The following is a 22,018-nucleotide window of genomic DNA, read 5'->3' as shown; positions in this document are numbered from 1 at the left end:
TACATTCAGCCTCCCTGAAGGATCTCACTCTTAAGACACTTTTCCTGGTGTGCTTGGCCTCGGCTAAAATAGTCAGTGAGCTTCATGCCTTCAGCAAGAACATCGGTTTTTCGACAGAAAAAGCCTCTTGTTCTCTTCAACTTGGTTTCCTGGCCAAGAATGAACTGCCTTCTCGTCGTTGGCCTAAATCTTTTGATATTCCTAGCTTATCAGAGATCGTAGGCAACGAACTAGAGAGAGTATTATGCCCCGTTAGAGCTCTTAAGTTCTATTTAGCTCGTACTACGCCTTTACGAGGTAAATCTTACCTATGTCAAAGAATGCTTTGTCATATTTTATCAGATTTTTAATACGAGAAGCCCATTCCCACTTGAGTGAGGAAGACCGATCTTTGCTTAAGGTTAAGACGCACGAGATTAGAGCTATAGCAACTTCCGTGGCCTTCAAGCAAAATAGATCTCTGCAAAGTATCATGGACGCGACCTTTTGGAGAAGCAAGTCAGTGTTCGCGTCATTTTACTTGAAAGATGTCCAGACTCTTTACGAGGACTGCTACACACTGGGTCCATTCGTAGCAGCGAGTGCAGTAGTGGGTGAGGGTTCAACCACTACACTTCCCTAATTCCATATCCTTTTAATCTGTCTCTTGAAATGTTTTTAATATTGTTTTATGGGTTGTACGGAAGGCTAAGAAGCCTTTCGCATCCTGGTTGATTTGGCGGGTGGTCAAAGTCATTTCTTGAGAGCGCCCAGATTAGGGGTTTGATGAGGTCCTGTTGTATGGGTTGCAGCCCTTGATACTTCAGCTCCTGGGAGTCTGTCAGCATCCTAAGAGGATCGCTGGGCTCCGTGAGGAAGACAGACTTACAAGGCAGAGTAATCGTCTAAGTCAACTTCCTTACCAGGTACCTATTTATTTTGGTTTTGTTATATTGATAACTGTCAAAATGAAAAAACTCTTAGCTTATACGCTGTAAACATAATTAACTCTGGTCTCTACCCACCTCCTTGGGTGTGAATCAGCTATTATATATTCACCGGCTAAGTTAAATATTTAAAAATGATATTTTAATTATAAAATAAATTTTTGAATATACTTACCCGGTGAATATATAAATTAAATGACCCTCCCTTCCTCCCCAATAGAGACGCAGCGGGACGAGAAGAATTGAAGGTTTTGTTTACATACAAGAGTGGTATCTGGCCGACAGTTGGCGCTGGTGGGCACACCCGCAACCTTCATAGCGATCGCTCGCGAGTTTTTTGAGTGTGTTTTCTGTCGAGCCGCAGAGTTGCAGCTATTATATATTCACCGGGTAAGTATATTCAAAAATTTATTTTATGATTAAAATATCATTTTTCTTTATTTCTTCTTTCCTAAATGTCTGTGAAGTGTGTGAGTGATGGAGACACCATAAGTAGACATGCGTACCAGGCCTGGAGTTACCGATCGTAGCTGTGTGACCTTAGTGAGAAGGTCGTTGATGTATCCCCATTCATTATGTCCAGCCTACATGGGGTATAATTGTTCCCAAGCTGCTGCTTGTGAGGAATGTAGGGAGTGGCCATCCTCCCAGTGGCAGGTGTACAGCAAGAGAAGACTGAAGAAATCTGAGCATGACCCACTCCTTCGGGGTCTTCTCAAAGCTAGAAAGTCAGTCGGACCTCTTCCTCCTACTCCTGGTACCCATCCCCATCAGTCTAAGCTTGTGAGGGAGAAGGCCAATGTGTTTTCCCTAGTATACTCCCTTCTCAGAGCAAGTCCTTTAAATTCTTTTCAGATGTTCACCCTGGTGACACCCTGAGAACGTTATGACCATCTTTGAGTTTAGAAGATACAGTACTCCTTTCAAGCAGAGACTTGTGTGAGAGGACCTTGATGTCCCACTATGACCCTTAACAAAAGCTGTTTGTCCTTCGGGAGATTAGAAGGATGTCCTTTCCTCTGCCAAAAGTTCTAAGGAACTTGGGGAAGAACTTTGTTCTTTGCAGGATCATTCGTCACCTGAATGGAAAAGACGTAAATTGATGACAAACATGATGCCGTACAGAACTTTAATGAGGATAACGAGAAGCTCCTGTTGACACGCTCACACTTCTGAGGATTTCTTCCCTGTGTGTGCCCACATAAACTCGCATTTAACAAGCATTCACAAGACTTTGTCTTTCTTCTGTCACCGTGTTCTCCTTAGCGTATCAGTGCTAACAGGATTATGAGCATTCTGTGTCTGGTCAACACACCTTGAAGACTAGAGCTGATGAATGGGGTCTTGTCGATGCTTTCACACAAGAGTTTGATCACCCACCTAATAGTAAACTCCCATTTGATATTTCTGTTAGCAAATGAGCACAAGACCTCTGTCTTTCACCCAATACCACACTCCTTAAGATGTAAGTTCACACAAGACTTTGAGCATGTTATGGCTTGCCTTTGCACCAAGCTATTAAGCATGCAGCTAATCTAGTACTGTATTGGCAAATGACGAAATATTGTGTTCGCAGCCTGGATAGAGCAAGCACTAAATTCTTTTTCAGATTTGCCTAAGAAAACAAAAATATTGAAAATTATTCCAGTACACTCCTGTGCCACTGAGGAGGTGTGGTTCAATGATGATTGTAGACGTGCTTATTTGGAGAAGCAGGAGGCCTATCATCTTTGGAAGGGTAACAGATCAGATTTGACCTGGAATAACTATATTCAGCTTCGAGCTTTTGCTCAGAGAGTTTTTGCCTCAACTGAAAAGGAATAGAATTTTACCATAAAAGAAACCCTTTCTGGTAAAACTCAAGAATATAAATGGTGGTCCACCCTTAAATCTGCACTCTTTGGTGTTGATGCAACAGTTCCTCCTTTACTTAAACCAGATGGCTCAGTCACTCACTGTCCAAAGGAAAAGGCAACCCTTTTGGCTGATGTTTTTGGCAGTAAACAGAATAATGCAAAACTTGAACTTCCTTATTCCTGTTTTCCTGAGGCTAAACTAACTAGTTTAGCTTTTCGATCTCGTGAAAGTAAAGATCTGTTGATGGACCTTGATGCTTATAGAGGTGTAAACCCAAATGGTATTTTTCCTTTGTTTTTTATAAAGACAGCAGATTTTTTAGCTCCAAAGTTATCTTTTATTTTGCGTAAGTTAGCAAGAAGAGGAGCTTTTAGCACTTGTTGGAGAATTGGTAATGTTACTTTTCTGTGTAAATGTGTTTGTGGTAGCTCAAGTCCCACTGATTACCGCCCAATTTCCATAACTCCCATATTATCTAAAGTTTTTGAATGTCTTCTGTCAAAACGTCTTAATAGGTTTGCTGAAGGTAATCATCTATTCCCTAGTTTGCAATTTGGTTTTCGTAAAGGCCTTGGAGCATGTGATGCCCTTCTTACAATCTCTAATGCTGTACAGAAATCCCTTGATTGTGGTCAGGAAGTTCGTATGATTGTCCTGATTTTAGTGCTGCCTTTGACCATGTTAATCATGAGGCCCTTGTTTTCAAACTCAAACAGTTGTGAGTGGGTGGGTCGTTTCTTAGCATTATTATTGATTTTTTAAGCAACAGATCTCAAGGGTTGTTGTTGATGGGCACCATAGTGTATAGGAAAATGATATCCGGTGTTCCACAGGGTAGTGTTCTTGGCCCATTACTTTTCATACTATATACACATGATATGTGGTTTGCATATGCAGATGATGCTGGGGTTGGTGAATCCCTTAATAGAGATTTAGCTAAAATTAGTGCATGGTGCAAATTATGGGGTATAAAGTTGAATCCTAACAAAACTCAAAGTATGATTGTAAGTAGGTCAAGGACGGTGGCTCCTCAACATCCGGATCTCAGTATTGATAATGTTTCTTTAAATTTGTATGACTTTTAAAATTTTAGGTGTGATTCACGACAACAAATTTACTTTTGAGAAACACATTAGGTCTGTGTCTTCTTCAATTGCAAAAAAAATTGGCTTAGAAAGTCTTTTAAGATTTTCGGTGATCAATCTATTCTGAAGAAGTGTTTTAATTCTTTCATTCTACCTTGTTTTGAGTATTGTTCTCCTGTCTTGTCTTTAGCTGCTGATTCTCATCTTAATTTATTGGACAGAAACTTACGGTCTATTAAATTTCTTATTCCTGATCTAGATATTAATCTCTGACACCATCATTCAATTAGTTCATTATGCATTTTGCATAAGATTTTTCATAACTCTTACCATCCTTTACATTCAGATCTCCCTGGACAATACTATCCTGTTCGTAATACTAGGCAGGCAGTTAATTCTAATAGCCAGGCCTTCTCCATCATGAGGTTCAATACTTCACTGTATTCTAGAAGTTTTATTCCAGCGGTTACCAAGTTGTGAAATGATCTTCCTAATCGGGTAGTTGAAACAATAGAACTTCAAAAGTTCAAAGTTTTTATGTTGACCGGCTGACATGTGTCTTTTTATAGTTTATCCTTAACCGCTGGATAGCGTTAGGTTCCGACTTCTTTTATGGCCTCTCGTGGCATGGTTGGTTTCGACCTGGCCTTTCATTAGAAGGGGCCAGCGTTCGATCCCAAGTATGAGGTAGAAATTTATTTCTATTGAACACGATGTTGTGTTGATATTTATCCATATTGACTCATTAGGGGTAATTTGAATGAATTACTACCAATTGTGTCACGTGGTGGGCCGGGAAGTCGGGGAGAACTCGCTGGTAAGAGACTGATGTCTCGCCAGGTAAATCCTTAACCGCTGGGTAGCGTTAGGTTCCGACTTCTTTTATGGCCTCTCGTGGCATGGTTGGTTTCGACCTGGCCTTTCATTAGAAGGGACCAGCATTCGATCTCAAGTATGAGGTAGAAATTTATTTCTATTGAACACGATGTTGTGTTGATATTTATCCATATATATATATATATATATATATATATATATATATATATATATATATATATATGTGTGTGTGTGTGTGTGTGTGTGTGTGTGTGTGTATGTACGTGTGTGTATATGTATGTGTGTGTATACAGTACAGGTATATATACATTTAATTAGTGCTCTTTATCCTAAGTAAAGTACAATTCTTAACAAATTGAACTCATGTGATGAATATCTATGTTATTGAGGAATCAAACAGAATAAGAAAAAAGGGCTGTCAGGTTGTTAAGGCATGTTTCCAATTAATGTTTCAAAATAAAACAAATAATTGCAGCTTGGAATGTTTTTTCTTTCAGGATCCTATCACTGTCGGGTTGGTTGGGCGACTGATAAAGAACCCAGGATTGTGTTTCGTAACTGCTATGCAAAACATAGGAAAGATAGAGGAAAAAAGACTGCTGCAGTAAGTTACTAAATTAATGTTAATATAAGTTCTTTAGAATATGTGATTATTTTTCTTTGTATTTTGTTTCATAGTGAGTACCTGTACTTAGTATTTATCAAAAGAAATTAAATGAAAATGACATAACTGCCTTTGAAGTGGTATATGTTCTTTGAATGGAGAGAGGTTATGGGACTATTAAATTTAGAAAAATGCAGTGAGTTTTATATCTTTGATTGTATAATGAAAGGCTTCATTAAAGTTAATGCTATATTTAGATGTCTTTAGTAACATAAAGTATGGCAAATGAATTCTTCCCTGTAAACAAAAAGCTGTGTGTAAGGTCAAGGAGCTGCTTTGAGTAAAAATAATAAAAGCATACTCCATGTGCAATAATTTTTTTAAAAATAAACCTTAAAATTATCTAAATGCTTTGAAAGCCCTTTTCAAGTTTTACCTTCACTTCCTTGCAGGAAACAGAAATTCTTGTAGCTAATGATATAAACAACATTGAGGCTGTAAGATTTCAATTAAAATCACCTCATGATGAGAATGTTATAACCCATTTTGAGGCTCAGGAGACCATGTTTGATTACACATTCTCGCACCTTGGGATTGACACACCTCAAGTATCACATCCTGTTATTCTTACGGAGGCATTCTGCAATCCAAACTATTCAAGACAGCGTATGTATAAATGAAGTTTATTCTTTTGTAGTCGGGAGATGGGAGTGCATGATTCATATTTGGCAATGAATATTTTTATATTGTTATCAGATGGAATATATTTTTGTGTTATTATTAGCAGAGGGAAAAGTGTTTTATATTTATGCTTTGATTCAGTCAGTGCTTTTCAGTACTGTATAAAACAGATTTTCCTAAATACATCATTGTGCAGTTTTGTTACTGAACCATTTGTCAGTATATTTTCTTGATGTTGGAAAGCAATAAGATTTTGTCAAAGATACAGAGCTGTTTTTAATTTTTCTTTATTTTTTTTCTCTTTTAGTGATGTCCGAATTGTTGTTTGAATGCTATGGCATTCCAAGCGTTACTTACTGTGTTGATGGCCTTCTAAGTTATCACAGAAACAATCTAAAAAATCCCAATGGATTGTTAATTAATATAGGTAATTATACAACTCATATTACACCAATTCTTGAGGGATATGCTGATTTTATGAACAGTCGAAGGATCAGAATGGGAGGCCTCCACTTGACCAAGTTTTTATGGCGGTGGCTGCAGCTAAGGTTTCCACAACATTTAAATGCAATCACTCTCTCAAGAGCGGAGGTAAGGAATTTATTAACCATAATCTTATATTATAGTATTAGAAATGATGAAGCATTTATAATGTTTTAAGATACGTATTTGCAATGTTGAATGTTTTGCTGGGTAAGAGTGATTCATAGTTATTGTGATGAATCATACCTGTAAGTCACATTGCTTATATTTCTCCCTCCCTTATATCCTTGCCCTTTGGGCTGCTGTCCAATGTCTTATCTCCCTCTACCGATGGTGTGTGATCTTGCACTTACTACCCCATAGAAGCAGGCAAACTTGGTGTTTCATATCATTGATTTTGTGTTGGAGTACACATAACTTATTAGGAGCTGCCTCAAATTTTTTTATTTCAAAATATTGTTTGTGTTATTAGTACAGTCCTAGTTTTAGACAATGGAGCTCTTGTACTAACATAACAGGATAGTCATTGTCATGGTTGATGTGATGGTGAACACCGTCAGAGGCAAACCTAATTTGCTTGCAGTGGTTATCACTTTTTCTCACTTATATCTTGATCATGTCCAGATTATTTTGCATCGTTAGTACTGGAACCTTGTGTTTTATTTTTAACAGTCGCCGATTAAGCATTAAGCATATATTATACTTTTATTAACCATTCGCAAATCGTGTTGTTCGACTTGGGAAAGTATCAATGCCAATAGAGTTTCAATCTAGAAACGTGCACATACCTGTGCTGTATCCTTTCGAGAAAGAATGAAATGACATTAAGCATATCCTACTGTTAATAACCATTCATAAATCAGTTGTTATACTTGACAAAATATAGAAGCCAATAGCACTACAATCTGGAAACATGCACATACCTGTAGTGTACTTCAAGAGAGATTGAAATGTCATCGTCAGATGTAGTGTTTTTTTTATTCTTTTTTTCTAATATTTTCTGTGAAGTACTAATACTACATATTTTTATATTGAATGAATACATCATCATATACAATTTTTTTTTTTTTTCTTTTTTTTACCATGTGGCAGAGGGACTGCGTAAGGTCATTTAAAATGGCATACTGTGATGTGGATTCAATTTTTATTTGTAATATTCAAGTATGAGCTATGTAAAATTGGAAATGACCTAAGGTGAAACGACTTACAGATGAGTTATTACTGTGCTATACTGTATTTGTTTTGTATAAAGAAAATTTTCATATTTCTAAACATTCATAACTACATTCTTGAAATTATGGCAACTCATAAATCTAACAAAGTTTTCTCGTCCACTAAAGAAAAGAAATTTAGAGTACCTTATGATGTGTTGTTAATTCTATAATGTCTCGCATATTACAGGAAATAATACATAACCATATGTATATATCTGAAGACTACATGGATGAAATCTCAAGATGGACAGATGTTAATTATTATGAAAAATTTGTCAAGAAAATTCAGTTACCTTTTGTTGCTGCTCCCATCAGCACTGTATCCGTTGAGCAGCAAAGAGAGAGGCGGAAGGAGGCAGCAAAAAGGCTCGTAGAATTGAATGCAAGGAAGAGGGAAGAAAAGGTATGATTGCTTTATATAGCTATTTTTTCTATTAACTACCTTCTCCCCCTGTTTTTAAAGTTCTACAGCACAAATACTGGCTGAACACTTGGTTAGAATTCCCACCAAAGGATGTAAGTCGCAATGAAATAACGTAGGAACTGGACACTATACCCTATTTTCCCCTTTATTCATATACTGTAGTGTGCTGTAGTACCTTGTATTGTATATGGCAAATTGTAAATAGCAGTAGGTCATTCAGTAAGTTAGACTATTCTATTAGAAATATTGTTTGATCTTACACATATTACAAACTATTAACCTTTAATAGGAGTATGCCCTCAGGGAAGCTGGAACTTGCCGTTAAACTTTTAACAAGGTAAACATCGTTGGCCACGAGGTGGCGGGGAAGTACTGCCCACCTGATAGGTATAATAATCTCCCCTTTGTCCTCAGCTGCTGATGAGTGTCTATTTACTGTTCAGCATCTGCATCTGGTTGTTTTAAGCTATTTCTGTTTGAAATGGGTCCTTGGAGTTTTGTTTAAGGGATTTTAGAAGCAAGGATATGTAGTGATTCCTGTTAACTGCATTTGTGTTGCAGTTTCATGGTTATGTGCCGATATCCAATATACTATTCTGTGCTTGTTCCTGTCTTATCCCTAGTGAAGCTACATGATCCTAAGGAAGTTTGTCTTGGGTTTTGATGGCACTCTGTCAGAAGGGAAGTACCCATAGCTTCTGTGTTCTCTTCCCTGAGAGAGAGTTGTCCTCGACTACACGGCTCAAGAGAAGACAAACTTCTAGTTTTCCTATCTCCCATCGCTTCTTTGCCGAGTCTACTTTTCTAAGAAGACTGTGTAGCAGGCATCATCTGTATTCCATGAAGTCCGTTCGCTAGGAGTTATGGTTGTGTAATTTCTACCGGTTTTCTCCCCATGGGAGAGACAGTGTGAGTCCCAGAGTTGTTCCTTAGCAGGAAGAAACATTGGTGCTCACAACCATGAGAGTGCCAAGTTCTGGGGAAGGGCATTTTCACACCTTTCACTTTTGCCCTGTCTTGTGCATAGAGTGAGGGAATGCCGAAAGTTATACCACAATGGAAAGAAGCCTTAGATGTAACAACTATCTTATAGACGAAGCATACACACTGTCGGCTGGGAAGAACGGCGCCGCCCTTTTCTTCCCTCTTCTTGGATGTTTTGTCCCTCTTAAAGTGGTATATACTGAAGTTTTCGGTATGCACTGCTACTGCTGTTGTCCCTATTGCCTATTTTAGACTTTCAGAGGCATCATTGAACCACTGGAAGACTGGTCGTTTTGAGTTTCATGGGAGAACTAACATTTCCCTGGCATAGTTTTGGTGGGGGATTAATGCTACATCAACCCCTGACCTTCGTTAAGGAGCTTGGTGTCAAGTTCCAGTGCTCGCACTCACGGTTCCAAAGATTGGTATCGTAAGATCCCAATTCTGAGTGTTTCTAGTCATGAGTCTGGTCACTCTCCTGCATCAGGACGCTCCCAAGACGCTTAGGTGGCTGACCTCCTCATAAGCAAATGTACCAGGTCCTGGTAATCAGGTCTCACAAGAATGAGCACACACTGTAGCAACTGGGGCTCACCTGCTACCAACTGTTGGTTCTTACGAGGACAAGCACAGGTGTTACTAGTAGGAATAAAAACCTCCAGCCTCATTTTGTCTTTCTCTAGTTTTTCAGAAGAGTGGAAACCAGTGGAAGGCTTTCCCAATTACTTTCTACCTGAACAGAAGAAAGCAGTCAGTGAAGCACAGGACAACCAATTGGATCAAGTCTGAGGAGACATTGACCAATCCTCTGCATGTTTTCATGGGAGGATTACAGTAATGAGTTACCTATATTGCTTACTAAGCTCTGATCACCTACACCAACAAAGTTGGAAGGAGGTTATGTTTTATCCCCTGTTTGTTTGTATGTTAACAGCTTCCTGGCCACAATTTTAATCGTAAAGTAATGAAACTTGCAGTGATTAACTTATGTAAAATGCTAGAAACCATTAAGGTTTGGAAGGTCAAGGTTACGATCAAGCAAAATGTCCAATTCACCTAATCAGCCATAAGTGGACATCATTGTCAGAGTCTTCAAACTTGATTCATTTTTGAGTGTATGAAAATCCACACCAAGTAATACATGTTAAGGTTGTAGGTCAAAGTCAAGCCAAAGGTCAAATTCAGGTCATCTACCTTACGCTGACAATTTTAATTGTAAAGTAATGAAACTTGCAGGGATTTTAAACTTATGTAAAGAGCTGGAAATGATTAAATTTTAGAAGGTCAGAGGTCAAGGTCACGGATGAGTAATATGTCTATATCAAGTAATCAGCCGTAAGTTTGGATATACTTGTCACAGAGATTTCAAACTTGGTTCATATTTGATTGTATGAAAATCCACGCTAACAAGAAATAAGCTGCTGTGGCAAAGGTCTGCATTCTGCTGAGTGTCCCTCTAGTTTTAGTTGCCTTGAACTTGTTTGTAAACCATAAATCTTTCATTCTTATATAGATTTTTTTGGAGAAAGGCAATGCATTGCTACATTCTTGGTAACTTCCCTTGAATTATTTTGTATTTCAGTAATTTGATGGTCTACATAATAGTTTATATTTTTTTTGTTGAAAGTTTCCAAATTATTGTACTGTATGTTTGATTGCTACAGGTAGTGTTCATTTGTAAGGAAGCCCATTTTGAATTGTTTTTAATTTTTGTATCACTTATTACCTCTTTTGCTACTTTTATTGTCTGTAAATAGTCAGAAAATATTACTTACATTTTTTTTACAATTATAGCTTATGGAGGATGAAGCTGAACTTAAACACCTCATGGAATTAGAAGAAGCTTTAGAGGAATTTACACCTGATGAGCCAGAGTACCAGCATGCTTTGGAGGAAGCTGAGGTGAACTCCCCTCAAGAGCTCACAAAAAAGATAAGCGTTCTTCAACAGAAAATAGAGAAGACTAGACAAAAAATGCTGCAGGCAAGTTCTGCTGCGGCTGCTACAGAGGAAGAGGTAAGGAGCTATGTACAGTAGTGCAGCTTAGTCATGTCTCAATATCTTTAATTGAAATGTGTTCGTAAAATCATATGTGTGTTTCCTTCCAGTTATGTTTAAAGGTGTTCTTCAATCTAGTTACTTTTTAATGTATATATTATGAGAGATTAGAAATTTATTTAAAAATCGTTAGAATATTAAGAGAATTGAAAATATGATTGCATATTATTATAGAATGTTCACGGCTAATTTTTTTTTAATCATAAATGCACCTTGTTTTTGTCTTTCATCTTTAGTGCAATAATTACCTCTTACTGTGTTCTAATTGTCTAGACCTGAATTTTCATTTAAAAGTTATTGTTGGCAGTTGATTCGGTATTCATTCATAGAAATGGGATGCTATGCCTAGTAGTGTGAGTTTTTCTTAAAGATTAGAAGTATCAGGTATATTATACTGTACCAGTAAAATGTAAAACCCCTTTTAGGAGCCCAGGCCAAAAAAGTTGTGTGAAGATTTGAGTCCAAAGAAGAGAGCTGACTTAGAACAGTGGGTTGAGGGAGTTAAACAGCAATGGAGGGAGATCCAGGCAAGAAGAGCTGCTCGTAGACAAAAGAGGTAAGAGTAGCTGCGTTTTATTTAACGAAGGTTATTGAAGATTTTTTATGTGTGTTTGTTTGTGTCTGTATGCAAACCTTTTGTCATTTGAAATACTGAAGGGAATATCGTCAGGGGAGCTGGAACACTTATTGAATTTATTAACTTAGTACCAAATGACAGGTGGTGAGTACAGTCAATTAGCTCCCCCCCCCATATCCTGTCTAAGAACTCTTCACTTTTGTCTTCATTTGCAATTAGTATATATATGTTATTGTGTACTAACCAATGCTGTTAATTCTTTTCCTTATTCTTTCTTTTGAATAATTGATTGTTGTCTTCATTCTTTATTATTGAAGCAAAGTAGGATGTATGTAAATGCAGGGAAATGGGTGGACGCTGTAACTAGTCTATGGCTAAACTGGCTGTGGAGCTACACTCACTCTGCTTCTTGTAGGGGGCATGGTTGTTCACAATCATCGCCATGTACCAAGTGTAGATCGTGGCCTCCCATTCAGTGGAAAGCATTTGCTTTGAGGAGGAAAAGTAAGACTAGGGAACCTTCGGCGTTATCCTTGCTAGTGCCTAAAATGGTTACATAGAAACTCTATACTGTAGTATGTTTCTCTCCCCATCAAAATCGCATACTCCTGAAGATTCTGCATATACTCAGTATGCATCAGGAGCCTAGAGAAATTGGATATACATTAGCAAATTTTTCAGGTCTTGCTTTTGTGTGGAGGCCCCCCCCCCCTCCCCGTGATCACCTCACTCCAACATGTGCTGGAAGCTCTCCTGTTTCCATGCAGATTCCCGTCACTGACTTTGACCTAAAAAAGGCTAGATATCGTGAATATGTTTACATATAATTATCAGAGCATCGTTGATATAATTTCCTAATTTATATAGTATCTTTTACAAATTTCTAACTTTAAGTTTCACATTTTACTTGCATTTTTTGGCAATTTTGATATGGTGCTGTACAGTATTATTATCAGATTTCTAATACTAGATTTGACATTGTGACTTGCATACTGATTGATTGATTTGGTGAGGCTTTCAGATTGTGAGTCTTGGACTGGAGTGGTGGCGTTCTCCCAGCAGTGGGGCCCCTGTTAATTTTCCTGGATGTCCCAGAATTATGTCCAACTTGATCATTTAGAGAAAGTCAAAATATTCTAACACTTTTGGTGAACTCACTCCTTTCTACTCAGTTTGTGTGAATCCAGATTATTATCTCCGCCAACAAAGTTGGAAGGAAGTTATGTTTTCGCCCCTGTTTGTTTGTTTGTTTTTAAATAACTTCCTGGCCACCTTTTTACTCATAGATTAGTAAAACTTCCAGGGATTAATTGTTATGTTGAGACGTGGAAGCGATTCAATTTTGAAAGTCCTAGATCAAGGTCAAAGTCGACCAAATTAATCCTAACCTTAACCCTAACTTCGTACATGGTTGTCACACACACTCCAAATATGCTTAGTCTAAATTGATTCTGGGAAAGGCAAGCTGGGTTTCAGAAATAAGCTGCTGTGGCAGAGGTCAGCACACTCAGAGTGCTTTTCTAGTTTAATCTTGATCCATGTCAGATTTTCCATGATTTTTTCCCTTAGAGTTCTTCGAGGTTAGTGTTCTGTACTGTATCTCATTGATTTTAGTAGCTGAAACTTGCTTATTTACAGTAAAAAGGTAAATGATGCTGAATTTATGGAATTGGAAGAAGAGAACTCTTGTAAATCCAGGTGGATGAAGGTTATCCCTCTAATGGTGGTTTCAATATCATGGATTTTCTTTTGGTACTGTAAATTACATGTAGATTTAAGCTTTTATTAAGAAATTATTTGTACACTATGATCTTCCAAATTATCAAAACAGATTCTGTTTCTTATAATTTTGCATCCTTCTTTCCTGTGAACTGACTGCAGGTCTTGCAGAATATTTGAAACTGAGCATAATGTTAGAGAAGGAACTTTCTTCATTTGGTGTTCGCACTTGGTAGTAACCACCCATGTATGGGCATGAGACTATAGGGAGTGGATGAAATTAAACAATGTCATTTGTTTTTTAAATAATGCATTGATGGAAAATAAATATTTACTTTTCTTTTCAGACAGGAAATGGCCAAACGTCGAACAGCAGCTTCACAAGAAAGAATGCGTATCATATCCCAGCTTGCAAGAAGAGAGAAGAAAGATGACAATTTTGGTATGCGGGATGAAGACTGGGATGTATACAAAGCCATCAATAAGGTTTGTCATAGATGTAGTTTTACTCATGACTTGTAGAACCAATTTAACTTGCTACAGAATTTTTTCAGACAAAGCTTCAAATCATGGCTGTGCCAGTTAAACAGTATGCCTCTTTGGTGAGGTGGTTGTGGCCTGATTGGTAACGTGTCTGCCTGGTGTTTGCCAGTCGGGATTTTGAGTCCCGCTTAGACTCATTAGTGCCATTAGTGTCTGCAACCTTACCATCCTTGTGAGCTGAGGTTGGGGGGCCTTGGGGGAGCCTATAGGTCTATCTGCTGAGTCTTCAGTAGCCACTGCCTGGCCCTCCCTGGTCCTAGCTTGGGTGGAGAGGAGGCTTGGACACTGATCATATAATAAAGGGTTAGTGTCGATCATATGATATATGGTCAGTCTTTGGGGAATTGTCCTTTTTGCTAGGGCAATGTCACTGTCCCTTGCCTCTGCCATTCATGAGCGACCTTTAAACCTTTAGATCGGGTTTCATCTGTCAATCGAGTTGCATTTGCATATACGTGAGTGTACTTAGTTCAAAGAGTCCTCAAAGATTTTTTAAACGATTCCTGTACTATATTCATGTTTTACACCATTTCACTACTTTATGCATGTTTTTCATAATATTGTGTTATTTTGAACCATTTTGTAGTGTGCCATAATTTTTTAAGAGCTTTTAGAAGACAGAAATTGATTGTTGAAAGGTTTCCAGGAAGTAATTAACCCTGGATAGGTACGCTCCTCGGACACCCCTTTAAGGGTATACTCGGACGCGAACGACCCCGACGCCAAAAAAAATTCTTGAAAAATCAGTTTTTGCAGTAACCTCCTTTTTTCTTTTGCCAAAAAAAACTTCAATGAATGCTTAAAACAACTGTAAAGATAAATACTACTCATCTGCAGAAAAACTATTTATTATAAATATTTTAAAAAATTAAGTAGAAAAAAAAAAGACCTGACATAAAAATTCATAAAAAAAAAGTTTATACATATATACACAAATCCTTTTAGGAATTGATTCTTGAATGTTTAGGACACATCTTGATGTATTTTGGATGAAGTCAGACCCATGGAGGTGAAGATCTGAAATGAGAAAAAAAGGGTAACTTTTTTTGGCCAAAAAAATTTGTCCAAATTTCATGAATTTTTTTTGGGTACCCAAATGAAATAGGAAGTGGCTAATTTTTTTAGGGAATAAACATATGTTATCCTAAAATAGAAATATGTAAAAAAATCTTCATTATTTTGTAAATTACATTTATATAGGGGGCCATATCTAAAGGTAATTTTTTGAGTACTTAGAAATTTCATAAAAAAATACATATATTTAATATATAATATGATATTTATGCAGGTAAAAATATACCAAAATATCACAAATTCTATAGGGAACAAGAATATATATAGATAGGGCAGCTTACGCTTCGGATATGTCCACAAAATGGCCGCCAACCACACTGACTCAGACTCCCTAATCTGCCACTTGAAATGTAGGAAGGGTATGTCAATTTCAAGGTGTTATTTACTAATCTAATTATTATTGGATATGCATAAAAATTGTATGGTGGGTTGCTGGATAATTGTCGATTATTTTACGACTATAAAATTAAAATTCTGACCCAAAAAAATTTTTTTGAAGGGAAATAAAATCGAAAAAAAAAAATGTAAAACAATATAATATTTTAGCTAAAAAAATTTGATGATATTCAATCAAAAAAAAAGTAAACAAAATTTTCCGACAAATAAACATCTAGAGGAATCATTACTCTGTGATAGTTCCTTAGTACGTAGTAATTTTGAAAGAATTGGGAAAAAACGAAAAAATGGCAATCACCGGAAAATCGAACACATACCTATATATACGCCATATCTGGCTAAAAAAAAAGATAGGCATGGGTAGCCAGATCATCTAGAAACACTTTCCAACACTATAAAAATATAAGTTTTGCGACACTACTTGCCAATTCCTTATGGTAACATGACTAAGCGAAAAATGCAAAACAAATAAAAAGGGGCACTCGCGGAAAAATGCCCAACATTCTAATATACGGCATTTCAGAAAAAAAAAAATTCAGCCATGTGCTAGGCAAACCATCAAGGCACATTTTCCGACAAATAAACATCTAAATGAATCATTGCTCTGTGATAGTTCCTTAGTACGTAGTAATTTTGAAAGAAATGGGAAAAAACGAAAAAATGGCAATCACAGGAAAATCGAACACATACCTATATATACGCCATATCTGGCTAAAAAAAAAAGATAGGCATGGGTAGCCAGATCATCTAGAAACACTTTCCAACACTATAAAATTATAAGTTTTGCGACACTACTTGCCAATTCCTTACGGTAACATGACTAAGCAAAAAAATGCAAAACAAATAAAAAGGGGCACTCGTGGAAAAATGGCCATTCTAATATACGGCATTTCAGAAAAAAAAAATTTCAGCCACGTGCTAGGCAAACCATCAAGGCACATTTTCCGACAAATAAACATATAAATGAATCATTACTCTGTGATAGTTCCTTAGTACGTAGTAATTTTGAAAGAAATGGGAAAAAACGAAAAAATGGCAATCACAGGAAAATCGAACACATACTTATATATACGCCATATCTGGCTAAAAAAAAAATAGGCATGGGTAGCCAGATCTAAGTTTTGCGACACTACTTGCCAATTCCTTACGGTAACATGACTAAGCAAAAAAATGCAAAACAAATAAAAAGGGGCACTCGCGGAAAAATGCCCAACATTCTAATATACGGCATCTCAGATAAAAAAAAAAGACATGCACGTGTTAGCCCAACCATCAAGGCACACTTTCTAACACATAAACACGAAAAAAAATCAATAATATACGGCAATTCCTTACTACGTAGTAAATTTTTACAAATATTGAAAAAAAACAAATTGGCAACCGCAGTTAAATACCCAATATACCAATAACTACGTCGTATCTGACAAAAACAAAATCACGCATGGGTAGCCAGATCATCTAGACACACTTTCCAACACTAAAAAAGCAAAAGTTTTACGACACTTTCGCAATATCTTACGGAAAAATGACTTGGCAAAAAAATGAAAAAAAATGAAAAAGGGGTACTCGCGGTAAAATGCCCGACATTCTAATATACGGCATCTCAGATAAAAAAAAAGACATGCACGTGTTAGCCCAACCATCAAGGCACACTTTCTAACACATAAACATGAAAAAAAAAAATGAATAATATACGGCAATTCCTTACTACGTAGTAATTTTTACAAATATTGAAAAAAAACAGAAATTGGTAACCGCAGTTAAATACCCAATATACCAATAACTACGTCGTATCTGACAAAAACAAAGTCATGCATGGGTAGCCAGATCATCTAGACACACTTTCCAACACTAAACAAGCAAAAGTTTTACGACACTATTTGGCAATATCTTACGGAAAAATTACTTGGCAAAAAAATGAAAAAAAATGAAAAAGGGGCACTCGCGGTAAAATGGTCCTCGTGGTGATGAACGACATTTTAACTAAAAAAAAAATCATGCACATGGTAGCCAAACAATCCACCAAGACTTTCCACAACTGATAACCTATACAAGTTGCACCATTCTACGACAATTTCATAATACGTAATAACTTTGATAATTATGCAAACTACCTTAGAAGGGTAAACTCGGTCGCGCTCGACCCCGACGCGTCTCAGAAATCGGGGAAGGAGTACAGCTACAGCAATGCACATCTGGACACTACTAGAGCGTGTAGGGGAGACACCTCCTGCAGGTCGATCACCCACAAATTCAGTCACGGGGGTGAGTCACGTGAGAAAAACCTGTTTTTTTTTTACGCTCAGGGTCGCGAACGACCCATCGTACCTATCCAGGGTTAAAATTACAAGGTAGAGCATGCCAAGTATTCCTGTATTTATAGTGAGGAAAAAAAAAAACTAGGAATGACTGGAGAGAATATTTAGACAGTAAGGCAGATAAGGCTGACAAAGCTTTGAATTCAGGAATTGTCTATGGTATATGAATCGCTCATAGAATTATTAATAAAACCTCTACTGGGGCAAAAAAGAAGAAACATACCCATCAAACAGAAGAGGAAGAAAGACAACATTGGATGGAAAACTTTAGTAAGGTAATGAAAAGGAGATATGAAGGGAATAATTTGATTGATGTACCTAAAGCTGATGAAGACCTTGATGTGCCCGTGAATGAATTCAGTATGTTTGAAGTTGAAGCTGTCATTAAAAAAATCAAGAAATGGTAAACCCCTGGATACGATGGAATAACTGTTGAGATGATACTAGCTGAAAATGAAGTGATCCCCCAGAATACTTACAAGATTATTTTGTAGAATGTGGCATGAAGAGGCAAAACCTAATAAATGGTAGTTAGGAGTGTTGGCGAAAATGGCAAAAAAAAGGAGACCTGACTGATTGCAATAATTAGAGAGGTATCACAGTTATGTCAGTTATGAAAATATGTAGTATACTTATTCTAAAGAGACTGGAGAGAAATATTGATGGAAAGCAGAGATGAACAAGCAGGATTTAGAAAAGGTAGAAGTTGTACTGACCATGTTGAACAGCAGTTTTTAGAATATAGAAATCCACTTTTGATGGCTTTTGTGGACTATGAAAAATCTTACGCAACAGGCGTAAAGAACTAACGGAAGAACAGTGTTAGTGATTAATATCTGGATTAAAAATAAGAAATTTAATAAGACAAGTTCTTGTCCAACAAATTAAGATGAGATTTAGCAGATGAAGACCTGGCAGGAGAAAAAGTACTCAAAACAAGGCAAAATCAAAGAATTAAAACACTTCTTCAGAGTAGGTTGATCACTGGAAATCTTGAAAGACTCAATAAGCCAATTTTTTTTTTTTAATTGAAGAAGAAACAGACTGAATGTGTTTCTCAAAAGTGATTTGCTGTCTAGAGTGACAACTAAAATTTTAAAAGGAGTTAGAGTTAAAGAAACATTATCAGTGCTGAAATCTGGATGTCGAGGAACCACTGTGCTCGACGTACATGCAATCATACTTTTGGTTTTATAAGGGTTCAACGTCATAATATACTTTTGGTTTTGTTAGGGTTCAACATCATGCCCCATAATTTGCACCATGCACTAATTTTAGCAAGACCTGTATTAAAAGATTTAGCAACACCAGATCTACTACATTCAGGAGAAAGAATTGAAGCAGAGAGAGTAACATCATTTGCATATGCAACGAGCTTGTTTTCTTGGTCAAACCACATAATGCATATATAAATAGTATGGAAAGTAATGGGCCAAGAACACTACCCGGAGGAACACTGGATAGCACATTCCTATACTCGCTATGGTGCTCATCAACAATAACTCTTAGCAAGATAATTTTTTTTATGATGAGATATGTACCACAGCAATCCCTTACCATATTGCGGTTCACCAATTGCTCCCTTGGTACATTCATATTTATAATATATTATTTGTAAATCTAGATGGCAAACTCCTTTTTATATTGTGAGTTTCTATGGGAGATATGTTTTATATATTTCATATCTTATTTATTTTATAGAATAGTCATTTTTGGTCCTAAAATTTTTTAAAGGAATTTACAGTAATACTGTATATACATAAGAATTTTACTGTAGAGGTACAGTATTGATATAATATGATACTGTCTTTTTCTCCTTTCTCGGGAGAACATTTTTGGTAAATCAAATGGGTGCTAAACGCTTGCATTGTAGGCTACTGAAAATTAATTCATCTTTAAAATTTATATTTGCCAAATGAAGATATGAAACATATCTTCTATCAGAGTACTGTAATACTGTACTTAGTGTAATCTTCACGTTTTATAAAGCTATGAAAGTAAATTAGAAACTTTATCTCATGTTTTTTTATTTATTGTGTATTAGTCACTGTATCTTTAGATATGTTATGCATATGTAATTTTAATGTAAATACTTGACATTGAAGGAGGGTGGTGGTTCTGATAGTGAAGAAGAAAATGAGAAACTTCAGGAGTTAGAAACGGCTTTACGCCAGCATAGTCCAGAGTTCCTTGGCGATGCCACTACCAGTAAGCCAACGTCAATTGCTGAAAACTACCAAATTCACTTATCAACTGAACAGGTAAGGACTATCTGTTTTTGTTCTTCATTTATTATGAAAATTTATAAAAGCAACTGGTATTTCTTCTTGAAATATTGAAATATTCATCATAGTTTTATGTTATTTCAGTTAATACTGAACGGATCTTTATTGCATACCTTTTATTTGTTTATCTTTTACTGTATTCTTACCTCTTTATATGTTAGTTTGTATCATCTCAAACCCCTACTTGTAAGAATCCTTACAAACCTGCAGCATTCCCTGTCAGACTGAAGATAAAGGGGGTTTTAGTTAGTATTCAGGATCTACAAGATTTACATTTTGAGGTTTCTATCTTACAGACACCATTCCTTACATGTCTATGATAAAAAGTTTCTGATACTCAATATCTATCCCAGCTGCTTTTATGCAGATTGAACAATTCTCTGTTAGCCAATTCAGGGGTTTTTAACAAGTTGATCCTTCCCACCTACATAAGGTCAAGCTAGTTATAAATATTGGTCAAGACAAATGTAACCTTTTCAAATGAAAATTGATTTTTCAATATTAAACTTACCCGATAATCATGTAGCTGTCAACTCCGTTGCCCGACAGAATTCTATGGAGGGATACGCCAGCTATCACAATACTAGAAGGGGGTGTACTTACCAGCGCCACCTGTGGCCAGGTACTCAAGTACTTCTTGTTGACACCTCCTCAATTATTCCTCTGTCGTGCTTCTGACAAGACGTTCTGGGATACGCTTATGTTCTTGGAGTATTTTCACGACTTTGGTGAAGTATTTCTCTTTGATTTCGGCTGTCGCTTTACTGGAAACTTCTATTTTAGCTTAGTTAGCTTTTGGAATTAATTTGATTAATTTTGGTGACGAAGAGAGTATGAACTCTCGTTCACCTTTCAATGGCCGACCCTTCCCTTAGACGGAAGTGTTGGTGTCTAAGAGAGTATAGACTCTCTTTCTTAATTTTGCTTAACAAAAGTTATAGATTTATTTTATATCTCTCCGCCTCTTATAGGCCTCTTCGATTAACTTCCTTTTTTTATAAACTTATTAAAATTAATTTTTATATTTGTTTATATTCGACCTTCCTAATAGTAGGCGGTCTTTTCTTGGTACCGAAGTTAATTATCGTGAGCCCGTCATTTCGGTTTTACCTGTTAACATATTATGCTATTTTAAGGTCTTTGAAAGAATTTCTTTGATAGTCTCGTACTTTTTCAAAGTTGAACTAACGTTTTGTTTGTCTCGGCAGTTGTTGACGTTCAGAACGTTTCAACTTGCACTCTATCGTTACGATAGAGAAAGAATGTTCACGGTTTCACATTGATGCTCCGCCTGATCGCAGTACCACCTGCCAGGCGTACGATGTTGTGCACTCTTCTACAGTCCATGCAGCACAGCTTTCGGACCTGATGCGTGAGTGTCGTACTGAGAGTGTTGCACCTCCTCCTCCTCCTGCACCGGTGGTGCACCAACCGCCTGCACCCGTTCAGCCTGTGCTGCACCCGCCTGCACCGGTGGTGCACCAACCGGCTGCACCCGTTCAGCCTGTGCTGCACCCGCCTGCACTCACTGCACCCAGTCGCAGCACCATCTGCCAGGCGTACGATGTTGTGGACTCTACTACAGTCCATGCAAGCACAGCTTTCGGACCTGTTGCGTGAGTATCGGGCTGAGAGTGTTGCACCTCCACCTGCACCCTTTCAGCCTGTGCTCAACCCGCCTGCACTCGCTGCACCCAGTCGCAGCACCATCTGCCAGGCGTACGATGTTGTGGACTCTACTACAGTCCATGCAAGCACAGCTTTCGGACCTGTTGCGTGAGTGTCGGGCTGAGAGTGTTGCACCTCCACCTACACCCGTTCAGCCTGTGCTCAACCCGCCTGCACTCGCTGCACCCAGTCGCAGCACCTTCTGCCAGGCGTACGATGTTGAACCTCTTTCTGTGTTCGCTGTTCCCAGTGTTGTTCAGCCTCAGCCTTCTTTAAGGCAACCTT

The 22,018-nt window shown here is 37.3% G+C and overlaps 1 protein-coding gene across 1 annotated transcript in view; it reads left to right on the top strand.

The window, feature by feature from the left end:
• Positions 1-22,018, top strand: part of Arp5 (Actin-related protein 5) — a 77,508-nt gene that overhangs the window by 22,377 nt on the left and 33,113 nt on the right. Inside the window, exons 3-10 of the mRNA XM_068347236.1 lie at positions 5,203-5,309; positions 5,762-5,975; positions 6,298-6,581; positions 7,875-8,090; positions 10,890-11,111; positions 11,579-11,709; positions 13,797-13,935; positions 19,886-20,041. Coding sequence (XP_068203337.1) covers positions 5,203-5,309; positions 5,762-5,975; positions 6,298-6,581; positions 7,875-8,090; positions 10,890-11,111; positions 11,579-11,709; positions 13,797-13,935; positions 19,886-20,041 — 1,469 coding nt within the window. The remainder of the gene's footprint in view (positions 1-5,202; positions 5,310-5,761; positions 5,976-6,297; positions 6,582-7,874; positions 8,091-10,889; positions 11,112-11,578; positions 11,710-13,796; positions 13,936-19,885; positions 20,042-22,018) is intronic.

Source organism: Palaemon carinicauda, chromosome 23, assembly GCF_036898095.1.
Source record: "Palaemon carinicauda isolate YSFRI2023 chromosome 23, ASM3689809v2, whole genome shotgun sequence".
In the NCBI taxonomy this organism is placed as follows: domain Eukaryota; kingdom Metazoa; phylum Arthropoda; class Malacostraca; order Decapoda; family Palaemonidae; genus Palaemon; species Palaemon carinicauda.
Note: the sequence above shows the minus strand (reverse complement) of the source record. Positions and strands in the feature narration are given on the sequence as shown.